The following is a 20,683-nucleotide window of genomic DNA, read 5'->3' as shown; positions in this document are numbered from 1 at the left end:
TATTGTGTGTTTTATTGTGTTTTCCTGAGGTGACAGTGTTCTGCATTTGTAATTAGCTCAGTGAGATAATCAGCTTATGGTTCACCTCCACTCAGTCCAACTGGCTGCTTCCACTTGTACTTCCTCTGGCCACCACTAGAGGGCTTCGATGTGAAACAGTGTGGGATGCACTTGACCTCTGACATCTCACTTCCTGTACAGGCAGTTTTGAGCTTACTTGTTAATTATTTATTTTCTGATTTCAAATGAAACACAACACTTCTACATATTCCGAGACTGAAGAGAAGCAGAAAAGCTGCCTCTTCCTCAAAATGCAAAGAAACAATAAACACAGATGGTCTGTCAGTCCTAGATCCTGAAGAGCAAACACTTTTGGTTGCATATTAAGAACCATCATAAAACCCAACAATCCCAAGTAGAGAGTGTGGCAGATGATCAAACAACCCTGAAATCACTCTGTCAACAGTTTGAACCTCAGAGATCAAGAGTTGCTCTGACTGCGTTTATCAAACTTTTATGGCTGATCCTTGTATGAGCCACTGCTTTATGAGCAGATTCTACCTGGAACTGAATTTTGAAACAATTTCAGGCAGTTATACATAGTTATAGTATACGAGTCATAGTTAGTTATACAAGTCTTTGCTAGTACTCAAGATGTTGGTGTCAAGTGCATTTTTAGTCTCGTCTTTTCTTTCAAGAACAGTTAATTTTTGCTGCATTTTCCAATTTATCTGCTATCATCACTGTGGTGTTTCGTCTTTCAGACATTTCTTTTAGTTATAATTAGGCATGTAATGATATGAAAATTTCATATCACTGTTATTGTAACCAAAATTTTCACGGTTATCGTTATTATAGTGGTATTGTTGAAATGTGCTCAAAATGTTGAAAAAGTACTTGTACACACACTGAAATAATTTAACCAAGTTGTATTTTGGAAAAAAATAAATAAATGAATGAATGAATGAATGAATGAATGAATGAATGAATAAATAAATAAAAATAATAGGCACAATGTACTCTCTCTTCACAGAAACATTCAAATATTAGCACGTAAACATCAAACATACAAATGTGCATTAAAGATGGCACCTTATGGCCATTATTTGACAATTTTCCATATCAAGTTTGAGTTGTTTTAGTTTCTTTTTCATAGATGGATAGATAGATAGTCTCTCTCTCTCTCTATGCGCTTGGACCGGGTCTTTCTCTCTCTCTTTCTCTCTCTCTCTCTCTGTCTCTCTTTCTCTTTCAAAGTGCGGTAATCAAACATGATTATCATGATAATTAGAATTTAACCGGTAATACTGTCAGGAATTTTACAGCGGTTTATCATTATACTGGTAATCCTTACATCCCTAGTTATAATACTAATTGGTAACTCTTGATTCTTCTCATTCTGCTACCCATTTGAAACAGGAATCATCTCACCTCTTAAACCGTATCAACCTGGAATGTTTAAAACACCTAAATGGATGCTGTAACATTATTATTTTCTATTTAGTATCCACACTAATATGGATATTTTTTCTAAACAAATATTTTCTTCCTCTATTTTCTAAAATAAATTCTGTTCATGTGACCTTCATTTTACAAAATATCTGTGTCCATATGACAAAAATGACTCTAAATGCTCAGACAAACCATAGTTGTTGTCCAGCCTGTGGACACCGTGGACAATACTGGAAGTAGCAGATGCAGAGGCTTTGATCTGTTGTGAAGGTGAAGCAAAAACAGTAGTTCAGTTGTAAACTTAAGTTTCCTTAAGTTTCCTTAAGTTGTGGAAGTGTATTGTTTACATGATGTGGATTTGTCCTTAACACCGGTCTGGTCCGTCTCCCAAAGATATCAGTCCTGACCTCGATGTACTCCAGGTCATGCACTGATTTATGCACCTGGATTTGATATGTCAGGTGCGGCTTCATTACACAAACACATAATAAACATGAGCAAAATTGTTGAAACGAGACGCCATAGTTTTCCCTGAACACACAAATACACACAAACCAGAGTTTTATAAACATATACTTTAGAAAGACCTTTTAAAATCTCTGTTTTTCTAACCTAAAATGCCATTAAAGTGTGTTCAAGAGGCTCAAACATTGAGAAAAATATCTGTTCCGCAAAATATCAGCATTAGTGTGGATGGAGCGTTCATATCCCAGTCCTGGTCTTAGACTCTGTACACTCTGGTCTCACTAATGACTTGATCTCAGTTTAGGTGTCTTGACTATAACACTGATAATCAGACCTGGTGTTAAAGTAATTATTGGTTGCATTTGTTGAACACATTGATATTCTCTGACAGATTGAACATTGTGCCTTTGAACATCGCGTGACAAAACTTCCAGTTGCCTTTTACGTTTCTTCTTGTTCTCCTTGGACCATGTTGTGGACCAGGTTGAAATGCTGTATTTCACTAGAGGGTTTTCTATGGAGCAGTGCAGTGGGTTCCTCTGTTCTCCGTGTCATTTTTGTGTGGTTCTGCAGTTAACAGGTTGTTCATGTTCTGGGTAAACACACAAAGGGCTCATTCCAGACCAGACTCCTTCAGAATTCAGATGTTTCCCAGTTCATGCGGTAGATTGCCTTGGATAAATATTTTTTGTCCTTGTAAACTCTAAAACGTGAATCCATACCCTGTTCTAGTTGTGAACGTTTGTCTCTGAAGGAGATAAATGTCATAGTTTGTCTACATTATTTTCATGTGATTTGGGCTCAGATTTTTACTCAATATACAACACTAAGGTTCATTTGCAGCATGCATTGTCTCTCTGCGTTCTTTATGTTCTGTGTGTTCCATATGCGTGTTCCGTGTGTTCTGTGTGTTCCATATTTTCTGTATGTTCTATGTGATCTGTATGTTCTGTATTGTCTGTGTGTTCTGGCTGTTCTGTATGTCCTGTGTGTTCCGTTTGTGTGTTCTGTGTGTTCCATATTTCCTGTATGTTCCGTATGTTCTTCATGCTCCGTGTTCTGTATGTTCTGTGTGCTCCGTATGTGTGTTCTGTGCGTGTGTTCTGTGTGTTCCATATTTCCTGTATGTTCTGTGTGTTTCGTATGTTCTGTGTGTTCTGTATGTCCTGTATGTTCTGTGCGTTCTGTGTGTTCCATGTGTGTGTTCCATATTTTCTGTGTGTTCCATATTTCCTATATATTCTGTGTGTTCTGTATGTTCTGTATGTTCTGTATTGTCTGTGTGTTTTGGCTGTTCTGTGTGTTCCGTGTGTGTGTTCCATATTTCCTGTATGCTCTGTGTGTTCTGTATGTTCTGTGTTTTCTGTGTGTTCTGTATGTTCTATGTGTTCCATATGTGTGCTCCGCGTGTTCCATGTGTTCTGTATGTTCTGTATTGTGTGTGTGTTCTGGCTGTTCTGTGTGTTCTGTGTGTTCCGTGTGTGTTCCGTGTGTTCCATACTTTCTGTGTGTTCCATATTTCCTGTATGTTCTGTGTTTTCTGTATGCTCTATGTGTTCCGTATGTGTGTTCCGCGTGTTCCGTGTGTTCTGCATGTTCTGTGTTCGTACTTCAGATGTAGACAATCATCTGACAGGTTAATCTGCTGCCTCAGTGTCATTGGTCAGAGATTATGAGCTCTGATTGGCTCTGAGGCTCTAAGCTCCTCCTCTGTGGTCAGAGGTGACAGATCAGCTCAGAGACTTCAGCTGCTGTTGATCTGAACACATATGAAAAAGTAGGACCAGGACCAGGACTGGGACCAGGAGAACCTTATTTGAAACAGACCTGAGCAGTCCGGGTTTGAAGGACTCTTTTGGATCTACCTGTTGGATCAGAACCACAGAGCACCAGGATCAGGTCTCACCTCTGTTCTAATGGGATTACAAGAGGAGAGAGTGGATTACCCAGCATACCTCAGGGCCTCGGGACCGACGCTGAAGACGCAGAAAACCTGAACATGTCAGCAAAAACCTGATACATCTGGACCTGTGGAGACCTGCTGGATCTGTTAAATGTCTGGGTGATCTGTTGGACTTTTTGATAACCTTGTGGAGTTTTTAGTGATCGGGTCTGTTATCTGTTGATCTGGTGGATTTCAGTAGCTCTTGGAGTCGGGGGTTTGGAGTCAAGGACACATCCCAGCGCACAGCGTTATTTCAGACCGATGAAAGGCCTCCTAACAGGCAATGGGCTGCTCTACGGGTTAACGTTCCACTGGTGAACATTCTGCTGCAGAACAGACAGAGTTCTGGTCTAAATGTGGTGATGAATTAAATGTGGATGGTCAGTCAGGTATGAATCCTGCAGGCAGAGCTGAGGGAACAGAAAACCCAGACACACAGTGAGGAGGAGTGAGGAGCTCCTCCTTCATGGCGTTCAAACAAACCTGTGAGTATCAGTGAGGTATTTGTTCTGCTGTCCTGATGGAGAGTTAATCTGAGTCTAAACACGTCGAGTCACTGTTTGGGTTCAGCCCGATTTGTACGCTCACGTCACACAGTGTATTATGTGCATGAGTGCGTTGCCATCCATGTGTTTTTATCACCTTTTACAACAGGGGTGTCAAACTCATTTTCTTCCGGAGTCCACATTCAGCCCAATTTAATCTGAAGTGGGCTAGACCAGCAAAATACTAGCATGATAGCCAATAAATAATGACAACTCCAAACTGTTTTAGTGCAAAAAATAACATTCAATTATGCTAATATTTACATTTACGAACTATTCAAACAAAAAGGATGTGAATAACTTGAAAAAAATGGCATGTGTTAAGAAATATAAGTACAATTTTATCAATATTATGTCTCGACTTATCATTTATACATATGCATTTTAGGTCAGATCTACAAAGGCACAAAACATTTAGTAACAGGCAGAATATTGTTAAAATTGCACTTAATTTTCATCACACATTTCAGGTTGTTCATATTTGTTCAAGTTATTCACATTTTAAAGGATAGTTTGTTAATGTAAACATTTTCATAATTTAATGTTTTTTGCACTAAATCAAAGAGAAAAACTGGTGTTGTCATTATTTATAGGTTATTATGATATTATTTTTGAGTTTGATGCCCTCACTTGCACTTTGCAAATTCATCCCGTGAGCCGGATTGGACCCTTTGGCGGGCCGGTTTTGGCCCCCGGGCCACATGTTTGACACCTGTGTTTTACAATATCAAAAACTCTCTAAATATCATTGAGAAATGTTTCAGGCCTCTCAAAAGTTTTACGTAATCAACCAGTCATGATTATTTGATTCAATTAACACTGATTCCCAAACTTTTTCAAGTCAAGACACAAACTTATGAAAGTACATGATGAACTGTAATAACATTAACTGAGTCTTTTATCATCAAAACACTGTTAAAAGCCTAAGATGAAACAAACTGAAACACTGTCCAACTGTTTGTATCAGACAGAATCAGATTTACTACAGTAAAAGTATACAACACACTGTGTACTAATACTGCATTACAACTAAAAGTCCTAAATTCAAAATATTACTGAAGTAAAGCTATTTTCATTAAAATGATTGAGGAATTAGTGGTCAGAATCCTAAATTTGCCAAATAAAATTTTAGAAGGTCTTATATTATGATTTTTTTATCACTAAAAATGCAAGTGAGAACCTTTTAAATGTTGCAGATTTTCAATATGAAGTGAGGTTGAAGTAGTGTATATCACTTGTGTATACATAAGTAGTATAATACTGCGTCATATATGTTTTTTTACATGTAAAAAATCGTAAGTGACAAGTAGATAGCATGGAATAAAAATACTTCCTCTGAAATGTAATGCACGAGGAGCAGCATCAAATAGAAATGTTTTGGTAAAGTACCAGAACGTCAGATTTGTGCTTCAGTAAATACAATCACCTCTGAAATCAGGAACATCTTAACATAACATTCTCATATTTTTTTACTCTGTGACTTGACAAAGCAATATAAAATATGCCCTGATGACTTTATGGTGATAATTGTCTTTGTCTTGTATAAAAACATTTGGATAATGCAGCAAAAATACTCTTTTTTATTGTTACCTCCACATCCATTGGTTGGCGCTCTTTGATGACATCATCTCTCTGCATCCTGTTTGTCTTCTGCTTTGAACAACTGATGTCCACTGTTCATCTCACAGTGTTTAATATTGTAGTATTAGTTACAAAGTCTGTATTTAACCCATAAAGACCCAAACATCCACTGTTGACCAAAACCATCTACTGATGTAACCTGTTGATCCACTAATTCTACCAATCCATGCAAATAATTGGTGTAAAATACAGTTATTCGTCTTTTCATGGTCATCAGATATGACCCATTTGGGCGTTTAGGGGCTCCATTGTTACCATGGAAACACCGACATTTTCTACAACATCGATTCACCGATAAAACCCATAGAGTTGGATCAATGACAGTGGATGGACACACTGGGTTTATTTTCAGTTATTTGTGTCTTTACTGAAAAAGTCACTTTTTCTCCTGTTTTATCTGTTTCTGATATTATAAGCCTCAACTTTAATCTGAGCTTTTATGAACATCTACATGATCAGTTAATTAAATATAGGAAAATTTGTGATGTTCACTGAAAAAACACAAAATAAAGAGGGCAATATTATGATACGTGGCAATAAATTACATAAAAAAGGTTAAATATAGAAAAAAATTCATTTGGGAATTGCCACAAAAGATACACTGGGTCTTTATGGGTTAAACCAGCCCTGCCTTCTACAATGAATGAATGAATGAATATTTTATTGAAGTGTCATACACTTACGCGCCCAGTCCATGTAGGGTTATATGACACTACTGACATTCAAAACAGGAAGATGACCAACATATAAAGCATATACTCATCCCAGTAACAATTACATAAAAACAAGGTCCTTTTAGTTTGGGATACAGAGTTCTTTTTCTAAGTTTCCATGCTTTCCCCAAAAATCTTGCTAAACTTTTATATTTCATTTTCAAATGACCAACTCAACATATCCCCATCAGGCCTCCAAAACAGATCAGGCTTTTTACATTGAATTTTCTCAAACATAACAGCTCTGACATCATGATATAAAGGACAATAAAACAGAAAATACCATTCAGCTTCAACAACCCTTAAGTCACACAAAACACATAACCTGTCCTCTTCTGGGACGCCTTTTTAGCGCCCCACCCCCACCTGCAGAGGCAGTACCCCTGCTCTGAGCTGGGCACACACAGACCTCTGGGCTCTTTTTAGATTACATTTAACATAAGACTGTGGAGAAAACATGTTTATAGTGAATATAACTTCTTAGTTTAGGCTTATTTAATACCTGCCTTTTCCACTGGTCTTTATAAGAGTTATTTTACCCAAGGTTATAATAGTTTTGGAATTTTCATTATAGTTTAGTTTTATTTAGTTTTGACTTTTTTTCTCTAATTCAGTTAATTTTAATTAGTTTTTAGAGCAGGTTAGCTGGTTTTTATTATTTTTTTTGTTATTTTCTAAATATTTAGTTTTAGTTTAGTTTTAGTTTTTTTTGTATCTTTTATCTTCTTCACCGTCGAATTCAAATAAATCCCAGACAGGACTCTGCTGCTTTCTCCCAACTTTAGTCTACATGTTTCCAGGTAGAGTGGGGATGAGAAGACAACTGAACGACAAGTGACAAGAAGTGACGGACTGTTAAATATCATACGGTGCCAGCAGCTAAAATTGCTTGAGGGAAATAAATTGATTTTATATCAATCCGACATTGACAAAGACGAAAACGAAGGGAATTTTATCCACAATTTTTATACATTTTAGTTAGTTTTGTAAGCAGACAATACAGTTTCATTTATTTATCATTTTTTTTCTTTGAACTATAGTTTTAATTTATTTCAGTTAATGAACATGTTTTCACAATTCTAGTTTTCGTCATTTTGTTAGTTTTCGTTAATGATAATAACCTTGATTTTACCTTGTAAATTATTCATAATTAAGTACTGTACATTTACTGTAGAGAGTATTTCAAAAACCTCCTTTGACCAAGGGTATTTATGAGCTTTATCCCAAGTTAAGATTTTCCGAGTGTGTCTGTCTTCTGATAAGCAGACAAGACGGTTCAGAGTCTAATCAATTCTACAGCTTCTCCGCCGTCCAAATCCACAGACTAAATATAAAGATAGACGACTTGATGTTTAATGTCTCTATGGAAACGTTAAACCTAAACCTCTCAGTTATGAGCTGCCGTGTTGCTTCTGTCCAGATTCACGGACTAGAATCTGAACAGTGATCTGCACTTTCTGCACTTACAGCTGTCAATCACATGTTTAACCTCCTCCTGTCTGAAGACACCAGTGATCAGACAAAACCAGAGGTCAGAGTCATCTCAGACAATTCAGTTACAATATAATAAAAGAACATGATGGTATTTATGACTGGTGATGACAATGAACTATCACACACTGATCCTTTAAATGTGTATTGATGTGCAGAATGACAAAATTTCTCTTGAACAAAGTAATGTCATTCGGAAGTAAAAAAAACAAACTGCTTTTAATATAAACAGATGTGAATATAACAACCATTTTAATATGTAGTTTTTACTGAAGGTGCTTTCACTGCTCTGAATGAGAGCTAGGTGAAATATTAAATTAATTAAAAAGTGTCAATTACAAATCGAGATCATTCTAGCTCAACAAAAATTAAAAACCAGCAACCTGTTTTCTTTTTGTAATATATTAATTGTGAATGTAAGTCTCTGGTCATATATGGCATATAGTTTCCGTAAAGAAAGTATTTTCTTTCATGTATTGATTTGTTGTAACAAAACAGTGAAAGGTTAATTTGCTGTATTATCCCTGTAGTGAAATTCAGTCCCTGCATTTTACCGTGCAGTCCCTGCATTTTTAAAACACATCACCTAGAATTAGCATTACTATTAGTGATTAGCACATTAGCCATAGAATGCGCTCAGGGACCAACTGTAGAATTAACCTGTATGTACCTGATTTAGCTGATTAAAATCCTAACATTAAAACATTGAAAATAATTTAAATATAATTTTTGGCCTTATGTGCCACATCTACCATGGACTGTTTAGAAGAAGATGTGAACTCCATCTGGTTGGTCCTCAGGTCTAGGTGTCTCAGAAACAACAGTGTGGGACCCAACAGTTGAGCACAAACACTAAAGAAATAAATACTGTGTACTTCAGCAACCAAAAGATCACACCTCCTGTATCTTCACCTGTGATATTATGAACCTGAAATGATTAGTGTGTGATGTTCCCTGAATTCAAACAAGAAACCAACTGAAATGACATTAGATGGAAACAAGAAAAAACATCACATATACGAAGAGCTGCAGAACCAAATATGAGTCAAAGGCTTTAATAAACTTTCTAAAAGAGTCTAAAATAATGTTAATGAGCTACAAGTGTCATATGTCAGAACAGAAACCTCTTGTCTCATCTATCAGCCACAACCGTATGTTATTATATCAAATATTTTATCAACTGGAAACCAGGATAATTATGAGATTAATGTCCATAGAAAAGGATGGAAATGTTTCACTTAAAGTTTGCGACTCATTGGGACGTAAACCTGAGTAAGTTTCCTCAACACACCCAGATGAAGGACTGTGTGTTTAAAGCTGCTTTGTGTGTAAAGACGGATTACAGCGTCCATGTTGGGCCTCTGTGTGTGTTTGAGGGTTTAGACCTCATGGCCTTTGAGCAGGGCGACGTCTTCTGGAAACTGATAATCAATCCAATGAGATGACGCTGGTGCTTTGACACTTGAGCGGTGGCTTCACTTTCAGACCTTTGGGTCGGCACGTGGTATTTACCGTTCACCTGTCAGCTGTCGTTGACGGGGAAATCATCTCCTGACACTTCACACGTGAACATTTCCTCTCATCTTTTACGCTCCTGGATCTCACACTGATTAAGACTTTAACAACTTTTAGAACTTGTATCTTTTTCCTGTTCCACCTTAGGATAAATCTTTATTGTCATTGCAGTCATACTTTGTACAATAGTACAAATGAGCTGTCCCAGGCACGCTATAATCACAATATATACACTGAATAAAATGTATGCAGAATAAAATATACATTATGTGCAGATTGCATTTTTTTCAGATATTTTATCATTCATTTTAGTTTAATAAGTTTTTTTTAAGCAAGGTTGTCCATGTAGTGTAGTTTGCTCAGTTTTAGAACATGTTTGACTTTTTTAAATGTATTTTATGGACAGATGAACAAACAATGATTTAAAAACAAACAAACAAAAAAGATATATACACATATAACGTGGATTTGTGTGAGTCACAACAGTTGCAAAATAAATAATTTTTTTTTGTAAAACAACCAAAAAACTGAAGTAAGCTTTTTTTTATCTGAACACATGTATTTTATATGTATCATAATAAAGACATTTTGTCTTTGATTTAGGTTAATTGGAGTTATTTGTAGCTTTGTTTTTATTTTGTTTGAGTTTAAAATGAACAGAGAATTTTATGATCAAATATCATGAGAATGATCAGTTTAATGCTGCTGTAAAACATGACCTCTGACCCCTTCTCTTTCTTGTTGCTAGGAGACATGGACAGCCAATGGTGGGATCATGGGTCGTGGCCCGGAGAACCGGCACCGATGTCTATGGTAAGACAAAGCCCCGCCCCTCTATTTATTATCATGTGACCCGTTGTACTCAGCTCCTTCACCAGTACTTCAGTACTGAGGTTCTCAGCCTTTTGTCTGATGTTCTTTGGTCCAATTTAAGAAATAAAGAAACTCACAGTGAGCCTCATTATAATAAACTCTGCTTCAGTTTAGCAACTGCTTGAATGCAGTAGTTTGTTGTTGCTAAGAAACCACCTTTTTTTTTGCACCTGTGACTCCACAGCATCCAGTCACATGGCAACCATCTAAGGACGGAGAGCGTCTGATTGGTCGGATTCTGCTGAACAAGAGGATGAAGGATGGGACGGTTCCTGCAGATACAGGGGCTCTGCTGGGACTCAAGGTGACACTTGAATTCTTCTACTTCTTCCTCCTCTTTTTCTTCTTCTTCTTCATCTTCGTCTTCTTAGTCTTCTTCTTCTTCTTCTCCTTCTTGGTCTTCTCCATTTTTGTCTTCCTCTTTGTCTTCTTCATCTTGTTCATCTTCTTTGTCTTTTTTTTCATCTTCATCTACTTCTTTTTCCGTCTTCTTCTGCTTCTTTGTCTTCGTCTTCTTCGTCTTCCTCCTCTTGTGTCTGTACTTGACCTTCAGAGTATGTTTTCAGGTGGTTGGAGGGAAAATGACGGAGTCTGGTCGTCTTTGTGCGTTCATCACTAAGGTGAAGAGGGGAAGTCTGGCCGACACCGTGGGACATCTGAGACCAGGTAAACACACATCAGACCAGGTTCTGTCCCACTCAAGCTGAGTTCATTACAGAAGTCAAGTAAGGTTTTCACACAATGCATTTACATTCAAGGTAAATGACAGAAACATGCTTCGCGTGAGTTAAACACATTTCAGTTCAAACTCTGTTGGTCCAGGACACTCATGGTCTGTCTCTGACCCTGTTTTCAGGTGATCAGGTTCTGGAGTGGAACGGTCGGGTTCTTCAGGGAGCCACGTTCAACGAGGTCTACAACATCATCCTGGAGTCTAAGCCAGAGCCGCAGGTCGAGCTGGTGGTGTCACGACCAACTGGGTGGGTCAAAGGTCACACAGAACAACAATGGAGCCTCTGGTCACATGACCAAGTCTACCTCAAAACAAAATGTATCACATACTGAGAACAAAGGAAAGCAGAAAAAACAAATAAAAAAAGGGGGATAATCATAGTTCTGCAACACTGCTACATTGCACTGTGGGATATATATGTTTATGCTACTGTAGTGTCTAGTGCTTAAAAACTGGAATATTTACCATAAACAGGATGAAATTGAGTTTATTGGGTTCATGTTAAGACTTCAGGTAAAAAAACATCTCGCATAGTTTTATTGTAACAAGGTGTTAGTGCTGACCTTAGAATAAAAACGTCTGTGGGTAGAGCATGAAGTTAATGGTGTGTTTGTGTTGTTTGGTCCACAGAGATGTTTCCAGAACTTCAGACGGTTCTCATGTCCAGTTGGAATCCAGTGAGTTCATACATTAATATTACAGATTATAAAACTGTTGCTGTGCACCAGAGCTTGTATATTGTATTTGTAGGTAAATCTAAGGTTTAAGGATAAAGTTAAGTCACTGAAGATATTATCCCCATATTGAAATTCAGTCTCTGCATTTTACCCTAACACAGCATGTAAGCATTAGCATTAACAATCACTTAGGAAAAGTTAGATAAAGGGAAAATTTACTGTGAAGTTGCCAAAAAAAAATAGTCCTTTGTCTTTAAATGTCTTTAAGGGTTAATGTGATTATTTTTTTTTAGTTATTCTCGCGTTTTCTTTATCTTTGTTTCTAAATCCAGGTTCCAGTTCCTTTGACTCTCAGAAAGTCGGTCCGTCCATCTCCGTCACGTCTCCCATGAGTCCCAGCGTTTTGTCTGGACAAGTTTCTGTAAGTTTACCCAGCATGCATTCAACCTCCTCAGTTCACCCCGCAGCCAGTCAGCTCTGAGTTAACAGTGGTTTCCATGGTGATGTGTTTCAGACTATGAGACGGCCTCTGGTTCCCAGAATTCAGGTAACTGTAGAAGTAGAGGAGTGAGACTTCTAGGTGCTAGATTACGTAGACATCTAGTTAGTGTTCTAGCGACATTTCCTCACTTCCTTTATTGACAAGAATATTTTTACAGTTTAACGTTGTGACTGTTCTTTAGGTTCCTTTGTTCTTCGCTGAGTATTGTGTCTGTAGATTCTACTAGTGTCTCATATCCACATCTATGTCCACACTTCTGGTTTTTATTCTATCACTCTTTTATTAAAGTGTTGGACTGTAAATATGTTGATCTGTTGTGTTGATGAAACAATGAATTTGTATTTGTAGTTTACATCACTTCATATATTTCTGAGGCTGAACTGGAAACGGAATTGATGATGTTGTAGTTGTTGTTACCTGAAAAAGAACCTTCAAAAGACAGAAATGTTAGTGAAAGAGATGCTCTCACACATCTATGTAGTGTCTATCTACACAACATAAATATGTCTTCAAGACGCTGTCTAGTCTCTCATATTCACTGTCACTCTGGATTATGGCTAAAAATGTCTCTGTAGTTTGTCTCATTTGTGTTTCTTTTAATGAATCACACTCATTGTAGTTGCACTGAACGCAGGATGTGACGGGTGCAGTCAGAGTGTAGTTGCAGCTCAGAGGTTGTTGTTTGACTAGTCCAGTTTTAAGGGTTTCATGTTATCATGTTCCTCCCATACAGTTCTTTGGTGTTTTGCTCCTGTTCTTGATGGTCTGATGCTTTGCTTTTTCGACACTGCTCAGGACTTTAGTTTAATTTGACCTATGGGCGTTGACAGAAGTGAACAAAACATTATATTTCTATTTTTTCTGTGTACATGAACTCAACACAAAATTTCATTCAAACATATTCAACAAATGAAACGTTCACATTGACCACAAAACAAAAAGACATTCTATTTTGAGTTTTTGTTTGACGATTTAGGTCGTTTTTGGTGTTTGCAAGCGCGGATCAGAACCATATCACTGTTTGAAGTTCCACAGATACAGTCTGAGATAAACAGATACATCACAGATGCAGACAGATTATCTATCATCTTTAAGTAGTTTTATGTAGTACTGATACTCCAAACTCTAACCAGCAGGGGGAAGTCTGGTACCAGAACACGCTTACGACCAAAACTATCAACAATTCAATCCTGAATGAAGTATAAAGCTCATTGTTTACACACATCTGTATAATGGTATCATCAAGTTTTCGTCTTCACACTAAAACTCATAGACATTTATTTTGACAGTCACTCAAAATAACAGTGTCTTCTAATTTTCGAGGGTTTGCATCAGCTGATAGTTTTCTTGATAGCTCTGTTTGCTATAAAAACAGCCACAGTAAAACCACAAATCACCTCTGTTTGCTGTACAGTTTGTGTTGTCAATAGATGAACTAAAGATCTGATTGGAATCCAACAAACAAGGTCAGAACTGTCACAGTTTAGTCTGAAAAGGACTTCAGGGATCTACTTCTAACATCTTGGTCCAGATACCACAGCACTCCCTCAGAGGACTGGTGGAGTCTATGCCTCGGGTCTGTTAACATGTTCTTTTGTTGGAAGCTCCAAGAATAAGTCCGGATTCTTTTAGGTCTCATTTTTATAAATTTATTATTGACTTGATCTGACCATAAACAAAATATAACTCAGCTGAGGATCCACACCCCAAACAGGGAAAAGATCCAGATATTCCAATGCACATCACTTTTATCATCCTTGTAAACTGATCTCCAAACTATGGGCTGACCCCGTTGTGCTAGGTGGGTTGGATCACAGAAAATGGACTGGTGTCATCTGACTCTAAAGTCAAGCAGATGTGATACCTCAACTCTATGTAAAACCCCATATTGACAGTGTGTTTACCTCTTATCTCCTGTTATTTATCATCATACGTGGGCATGTGTATTTAAAAGTATGCCTGAAGTAAAACCTAAGTTCTGTGATCATAAATCTGTCAGTTTAGTATGTTGACCAAGATGTGACCTATCCTAAAAACTTTACCACTAACCTGTGACACAAAGAAATCTAGTGGCACAAAGGAATCCTAACTAATACTGACTAATATGTGATTAAACTTAATTCAACTACCTAAATTAAAATAATATTTCAGGTCAGAGCTGTTTTTATTGAAAAAGGGGAACCTACACAATATCAGATGAATGGTAATAATGTTCTACCCCTTATAGATGATGGATTGATTGCGATTCGGTTGCACTGGGAATGAACAACAAGATCTGGACAGGCTCTGACCCACCACAATTTCTCCCCTGTCAAAGTTGCTCAGATCCCTGCTCTTGCCCATTTTACTGTTTACAAAACATCAACTTTCAGGTCTAAATGTTCACTTGCTACCTAATATACAGTATCTACCCACTGACAGGTTGTTGTTGTTACTAAGGTTGTTGTGCTATGTGGAGACTACAACAATATATAAATAGCCACGTTACTGTAAAACACTGAAAGTCATATCATGTAGAGGCAGTTTTAAATTGGTCTGTATCATCCTGAAACTAATCATCAACTTCATTACTTGCTCAAGTTTTACATGATTTGATTCTTTACTGTTCTTCAGGGTTCTGTTGTGTGAGTCCTGCTTCAGCTCCCAGGTTCTTTTACAGGTTCTATCAAGGTTCTGTTCCTGCTCAAACCTTTAGTTGTTTATTTCCAGGTGAAGCTGTGGTACGATAAAGTTGGTCATCAGCTGATCGTCACCGTTCTTGGAGCTAAAGAACTTCCTGTCCGAGATGACGGCCGACCCAGAAACCCTTATGTCAAAATCTACTTCCTGCCGGACCGGAGGTAAAAGACCAGAAAGCAACAGGAACCGAGTACTTTGGTGCCTGGTCTCTGTTTAAATACATTTCATTAAATACAAGCGAATAGAAAAATTAACCCAATAATGTAATGACAATATGGTCATTTTCACAAACATTTTTCTGGCCAACTGTGTAAGTACAGCTTTTAATCTACATTAGAACTTATTATGCATATCTTTGTTTTACATTTCTAATAAAAGGAGAACAAACCTGCCATCTGTTTCCACTCTGTTTTACTTCCTGTTCTAGTTATTTGATGCAAAACCAGTTTATTATAAATGACCACACACTGATACATTTTCTTCATCTGTTCTGATCCATGTTCTGCTGTAGAACCTGTAGAATCTATGAATTAGTTCTTGACTCTGTCCTCTCCTCACAGCGATAAGAGTAAACGCAGAACGAAAACAGTGAAGAAGTCGGTGGAGCCACGGTGGAACCAGACCTTCATGTACTCCCCGGTCCACCAGCGGGAATTCAGAGAGCGGATGCTGGAACTGACGGTCTGGGATCAGGCCCGGGTCCGCGAGGAGGAGAGCCAGTTCCTAGGAGAGGTTAGAACAACTTGAGAACATAAACAGAACACCATACAATTGTGATTAACATTAGCTACATCATCACTAGGGCTAAACTTGTTAGAATTATCCATGTCAAGTCAGAGAGCCTAAATGTCAACATTCATGTTCTCATTGAGTTCTGTCTACAGTCTGTCTATAGTCTGTCATTGGGTTTTGTCTGTACATTGCTTACATTGGGTTCTCGTCTGTATGTGATTCTCACTGGGCACTATCTGTAATTGTACATGTTCTTATTGGGTTCTACCTTTCTGTACATGTTATCATTGGGTTCTATATGTCCGTTTTCATGTTTTCATTGGGTCCTGTCTGTCTGTGTTTGGGTTCTCATTGGATTATATCTGTCTGTATTCAGGTGGCTCTAATTAGTAGGGGTGTTAGAAAATATTGGTTCTGCAATATATTGTAATACTTCATTTCACAATACTGTATCAATATAAAAAAATACTGTATTGATATTTTTAGGTATTTATTCAAATGCAGATATAGCAGAGGTTCATTTTTGTCTTTTGATTTTCTTTATTGTATATATCTTTTTTATTATTATTTAACACGGTTTTATTAAGTAACGGTTATTTGAAGCATCCTAAAAGGACTTTTTACTGTCTGAGAGTGGCAGATGTTAGTTTCTTTGGAAACTGGGAGAATTAGAACAATTTTGTGATATCGCAGTAGATCCTGTTCTGATCAAATAAAAATGTGTTCAGTATTTGTGCATATATCTGGTGTAATTCAACTATTCCAGGAAATAATCTTTAAAAAAAAAAAAAAAAAAAAGAAACAAACAAAAAATTGCCTTTTTAACAGTATCATGATATATCAGGATATATTGTATCAAGATCATAGTATTGCGATTTGTATTGGATCGCCATATTCTTGCCAATACACACCCCTACTAATTAGGTTCTTTCTGCTATTTACATGGCTCTGATTGGGTTTTGTTTGTGTTCATGCTCTCATTGGGTTCGGTCTCTCTGTGTTCAGGTTCTCATTAGTTTCTGTCTGTACATGGTTCTCATTGGATACTGTCTGTATACATTCAGATTCTCATTGGGCTCTGCTTTTCTGTTCAGGTTGTCATTGGGTTCTGTCTGTCAGTGTTCAGGTTGTCATTGGGTTCTGTCTGTCAGTGTTCAGGTTGTCATTGGGTTCTGTCTGTCAGTGTTCAGGTTGTCATTGGGTTCTGTCTGTCAGTGTTCAGGTTGTCATTGGGTTCTGTCTGTCAGTGTTCAGATTGTCACTGGGTTCTGTCTGTCTGTGCATGTTCTGTCTCTGTTATTGTTCTCACTGGATTCTCTCTGTGTGCAGGTTCTCATTGAGTTCTCCCTGTCTGTGCTCACATTTTCATTGGGTTGTCTGTCTGCATTCATGTTCTCATTGGGTTCTCTTTGTCTTTGTTCAGGTTCTCATAGAACTGGACTCTGCTCTCCTGGACGATCAGCCTCACTGGTACAAACTGCAACTTCATGATGTTTCATCTGTGCCGCTGCCCAATGCCTCCCCCTACCTGCAGAGGAGAGGACTGCAGCCAGAACATACACACACAGCGCGGAGGCTGCAGAGTGAGAACATGCAAACATACTGTACACACTAACATACTGTACATGCTAACACACTGTACATGCTAACATAGTGTGTATGCTAACACTTTACATGCCAACATACTATGTACACGCCAACATACTGTACGCCAACATGCTGTACACGCTAACATACTGTACACGCTAACATACTGTACACGCTAACATACAGTACACGCTAACATACTGCACACACCAACATACTGTACACGCTAACATACAGTACAAGCTAACATACTGCACACACCAACATACTGTACACACCAACGTACTGCACACACCAACATACTGTACACACTGACATACAGTACAAGCTAACATACTGTACACGCTAACATACTGCACACAACAACATACTGTACATGCTAACATACTGTACATGCTAACATACTGTACACGCCAACATACTGTACATGCTAACATACTGTACACAACAACATACTGTACATGCTAACATACTGTACACGCTAACATAGTATGTATGCTAACACTTTACATGCCAACACACTGTACACACCAACATACTGTATGCCAATATACTGTACACGCTAGCATACTGTGCATGCTAACACTTTATAAGTTAACATACTGTACATGCCAACACACTGTACATGTTAAAACTTTACTTGCCAACATACTGTACATGGTAACATACTGTACACACAACATACTGTACACACCAACATAATGTATGCCAACATACTATACACACTAACATAATGTACATGCTAGCATACTGTGCGTGCTAACACTTTACATGCTTATGTATTGTATATGCTAACATACCGTACACACTAACATACTGTACATGCTAACATAATTTACCTGCCAGCCTGCTAACACATTTATAAACACATCATAATTTACACTCTGCATCGTCTTTATATGTATTTGTCATTTTATTTGTTTTGGAGTATTTTCTGTGACCACATCAGCCTGTTTTCAGAAAGTGGTTTGGTTTGAACTCTGAGTTTCACAGCCTGTAAGTTTGACTTAAGCATGCACTGCCTTTTTAGTTTTTATTGGACTAACACTCAGTAGGCCTACCATCATCAGTCCTGCAGCTGCATGATCTCATGATCTTCACATATGACACATCATTGATTCACTTGGAGCTCTGGATCAGATCTCTGCTTTTTCATTCTGTTTTTTATTCACTAAACTTACAGCAATTATAACACAATCGGAAATCTGTTTGCTATCAGGACAGTTCACCTGCTGTCAAACCTCTACAAACTATGAATGTGTTGCTAAAAAATATTTTATGTCACTAATGATGAATCATCTCTATCCCGATGAGCAGACTTCAGCTTAAACTCAGAGTTAAACCTACTTTCTGAAACGCCCATATTTTTTGTTGTTGTTGACTTTCTTTTATTTTCCTCCCATGATGCTTTGCCAGACAAAGGTCCTTACTATAACTCAGGTAAAACTGTGAGTGTGTGTTGCACTACAACCTCCTCAGTAAAAACACTAAAACTTCAGTTCTTGTCAATAAAAGTCCTTAGATGAATTATTGCTCACATGTCAAAATATTTTATTCATCTTAAAATCGTATTAATGGATCAGAGATTTAACAATCAACCTGAACAATTATTGAGAAGATCAGAATAAAATGGAGGCAACCAGAACAACATTGCAGACCTAGTATTAGTGCATCTGTGTTTGGTTGTGTTTATCTGTTCACCTGTGTTTAACTCACCTTTTTTAACCTGTTTAACTCACCTGTTTTAACATGTTTAGTTCACCTACATCATTGTCTTTAGTTACCTGTATCAACATGTTTAGTTCAACTGCACTAACGTGCCATCTCTCAGTCATGTTTCGGTCTCAGATCAGCTGACTGAGGAGGATTACCTCCGAGCAGATTAGCAGGTTTAACGTCCTCGTCTCTGTTCAGGGTCTCAGAGGATCAGTGACAGTGAGTTCTCAGATTACGACTGTGAAGACGGCATCGGGGTGATATCAGGTAAACTCAAAGTCCCATGATGCAATGCAGCTCTATGTCCCCTCTGAGTTTAAAAATGCTCATTAATTTTTTACTTTTATTGCATCTTTCATGTTGGAGTTTGAATTTACTTTGAATTAGTTTTATTTTAAATGAACTTACTATTGTTCAGGTTTTTTTTTTTTTTAGAGTTTTTCAGGAATTACAAATCTTTTGCTGACAAAGGTCAGACAAATGACAGCATGACATCAAACATAATTGACAAAATCTTTGCTTATTATAATATTTTATAGACGTTTTATTCTAGTTCAACATGAACCACTAACGTTGGAGAAAAAACAAAACAATGTTGATTTTTCTTTGACTGAACAACTCCTTCTGTGTTTGTGTTTAGACTATAGACAGAATGGGCGGGACTTCCACAGCTCCACCCTCTCAGTGCCTGAGCAGATGATGTCCAATCACTGCTCTAGATCAGACATGGTCAGGATGAGGTCACGGTCTCCAAGCCAACCGCCTCCACACAGGTATGAAGACACATCTGAACGCGCTCAGTTATACTGCTGCTTTGTTTAACTCAGTGGTTCCCAACCTTTTTTGGCTTGTGACCCCATTTTAACGTCACGAAGTTCTGGCGACCCCAGACATTCAAACCAGAGACTCTTTTTGTTGTTTTTGATCATGTAATAGTTTGCTATACTACGTTCCAAATAAACCTTAACTTTAGTTGACATTTAGTCTATATAATGTATATTATTATGGACGGAAGCAGAAAAGCCAGGTGTAGATTACTGCACAAAGTGAGAATTTTATTTTCCTTGGTCAGGATATGTACAGTCAGTCCAGCTTGGATTTACAAGGCTGACAATTAACACTGAACAAACAATAACTCAAACTATGAATTATGAAAGAGCTGCAGCATCTGAAACCGACCAAAATGAACATTTGAAAGATAAGCAGAACCACAGTGCTTCAGTTTCAGCTCCGGGGTTTGTCATGTCTTTTATGTGTTCTGATTGTCTCTGTCAACTCACTATAAATTTTTTATTAGTTAGTTTTTGGTTGGTTTTTTTTAATCAATTACTAGAAAGTTCAGGTGACCCCATTTGAATTCCAGGTGACCCCATGCAGGGTCCCTACCCCAAGGTTGAAAAACACTGGTTTAACTGTT

The 20,683-nt window shown here is 37.6% G+C and overlaps 1 protein-coding gene across 15 annotated transcripts in view; it reads left to right on the top strand.

Moving 5' to 3' along the window:
• The window catches only part of LOC115428269 (regulating synaptic membrane exocytosis protein 2-like), a 52,420-nt gene that overhangs the window by 17,264 nt on the left and 14,473 nt on the right, over positions 1-20,683 (top strand). For 12 of the 15 annotated variants that reach the window (XM_030147161.1, XM_030147162.1, XM_030147159.1 and 9 more), the window contains 13 exons: positions 10,516-10,580; positions 10,825-10,944; positions 11,207-11,306; positions 11,497-11,620; positions 12,004-12,050; positions 12,383-12,471; positions 12,565-12,597; positions 15,262-15,392; positions 15,792-15,963; positions 17,387-17,546; positions 18,967-18,990; positions 19,465-19,533; positions 19,907-20,039. In XM_030147161.1, coding sequence (XP_030003021.1) covers positions 10,516-10,580; positions 10,825-10,944; positions 11,207-11,306; positions 11,497-11,620; positions 12,004-12,050; positions 12,383-12,471; positions 12,565-12,597; positions 15,262-15,392; positions 15,792-15,963; positions 17,387-17,546; positions 18,967-18,990; positions 19,465-19,533; positions 19,907-20,039 — 1,267 coding nt within the window. The remainder of the gene's footprint in view (positions 1-10,515; positions 10,581-10,824; positions 10,945-11,206; positions 11,307-11,496; positions 11,621-12,003; positions 12,051-12,382; positions 12,472-12,564; positions 12,598-15,261; positions 15,393-15,791; positions 15,964-17,386; positions 17,547-18,966; positions 18,991-19,464; positions 19,534-19,906; positions 20,040-20,683) is intronic. The other 3 variants (XM_030147156.1, XM_030147154.1, XM_030147157.1) reach the window with 3 other exon arrangements.

This window comes from Sphaeramia orbicularis, chromosome 11 (assembly GCF_902148855.1).
Source record: "Sphaeramia orbicularis chromosome 11, fSphaOr1.1, whole genome shotgun sequence".
NCBI classification, from domain to species: domain Eukaryota; kingdom Metazoa; phylum Chordata; class Actinopteri; order Kurtiformes; family Apogonidae; genus Sphaeramia; species Sphaeramia orbicularis.
Note: the sequence above shows the minus strand (reverse complement) of the source record. Positions and strands in the feature narration are given on the sequence as shown.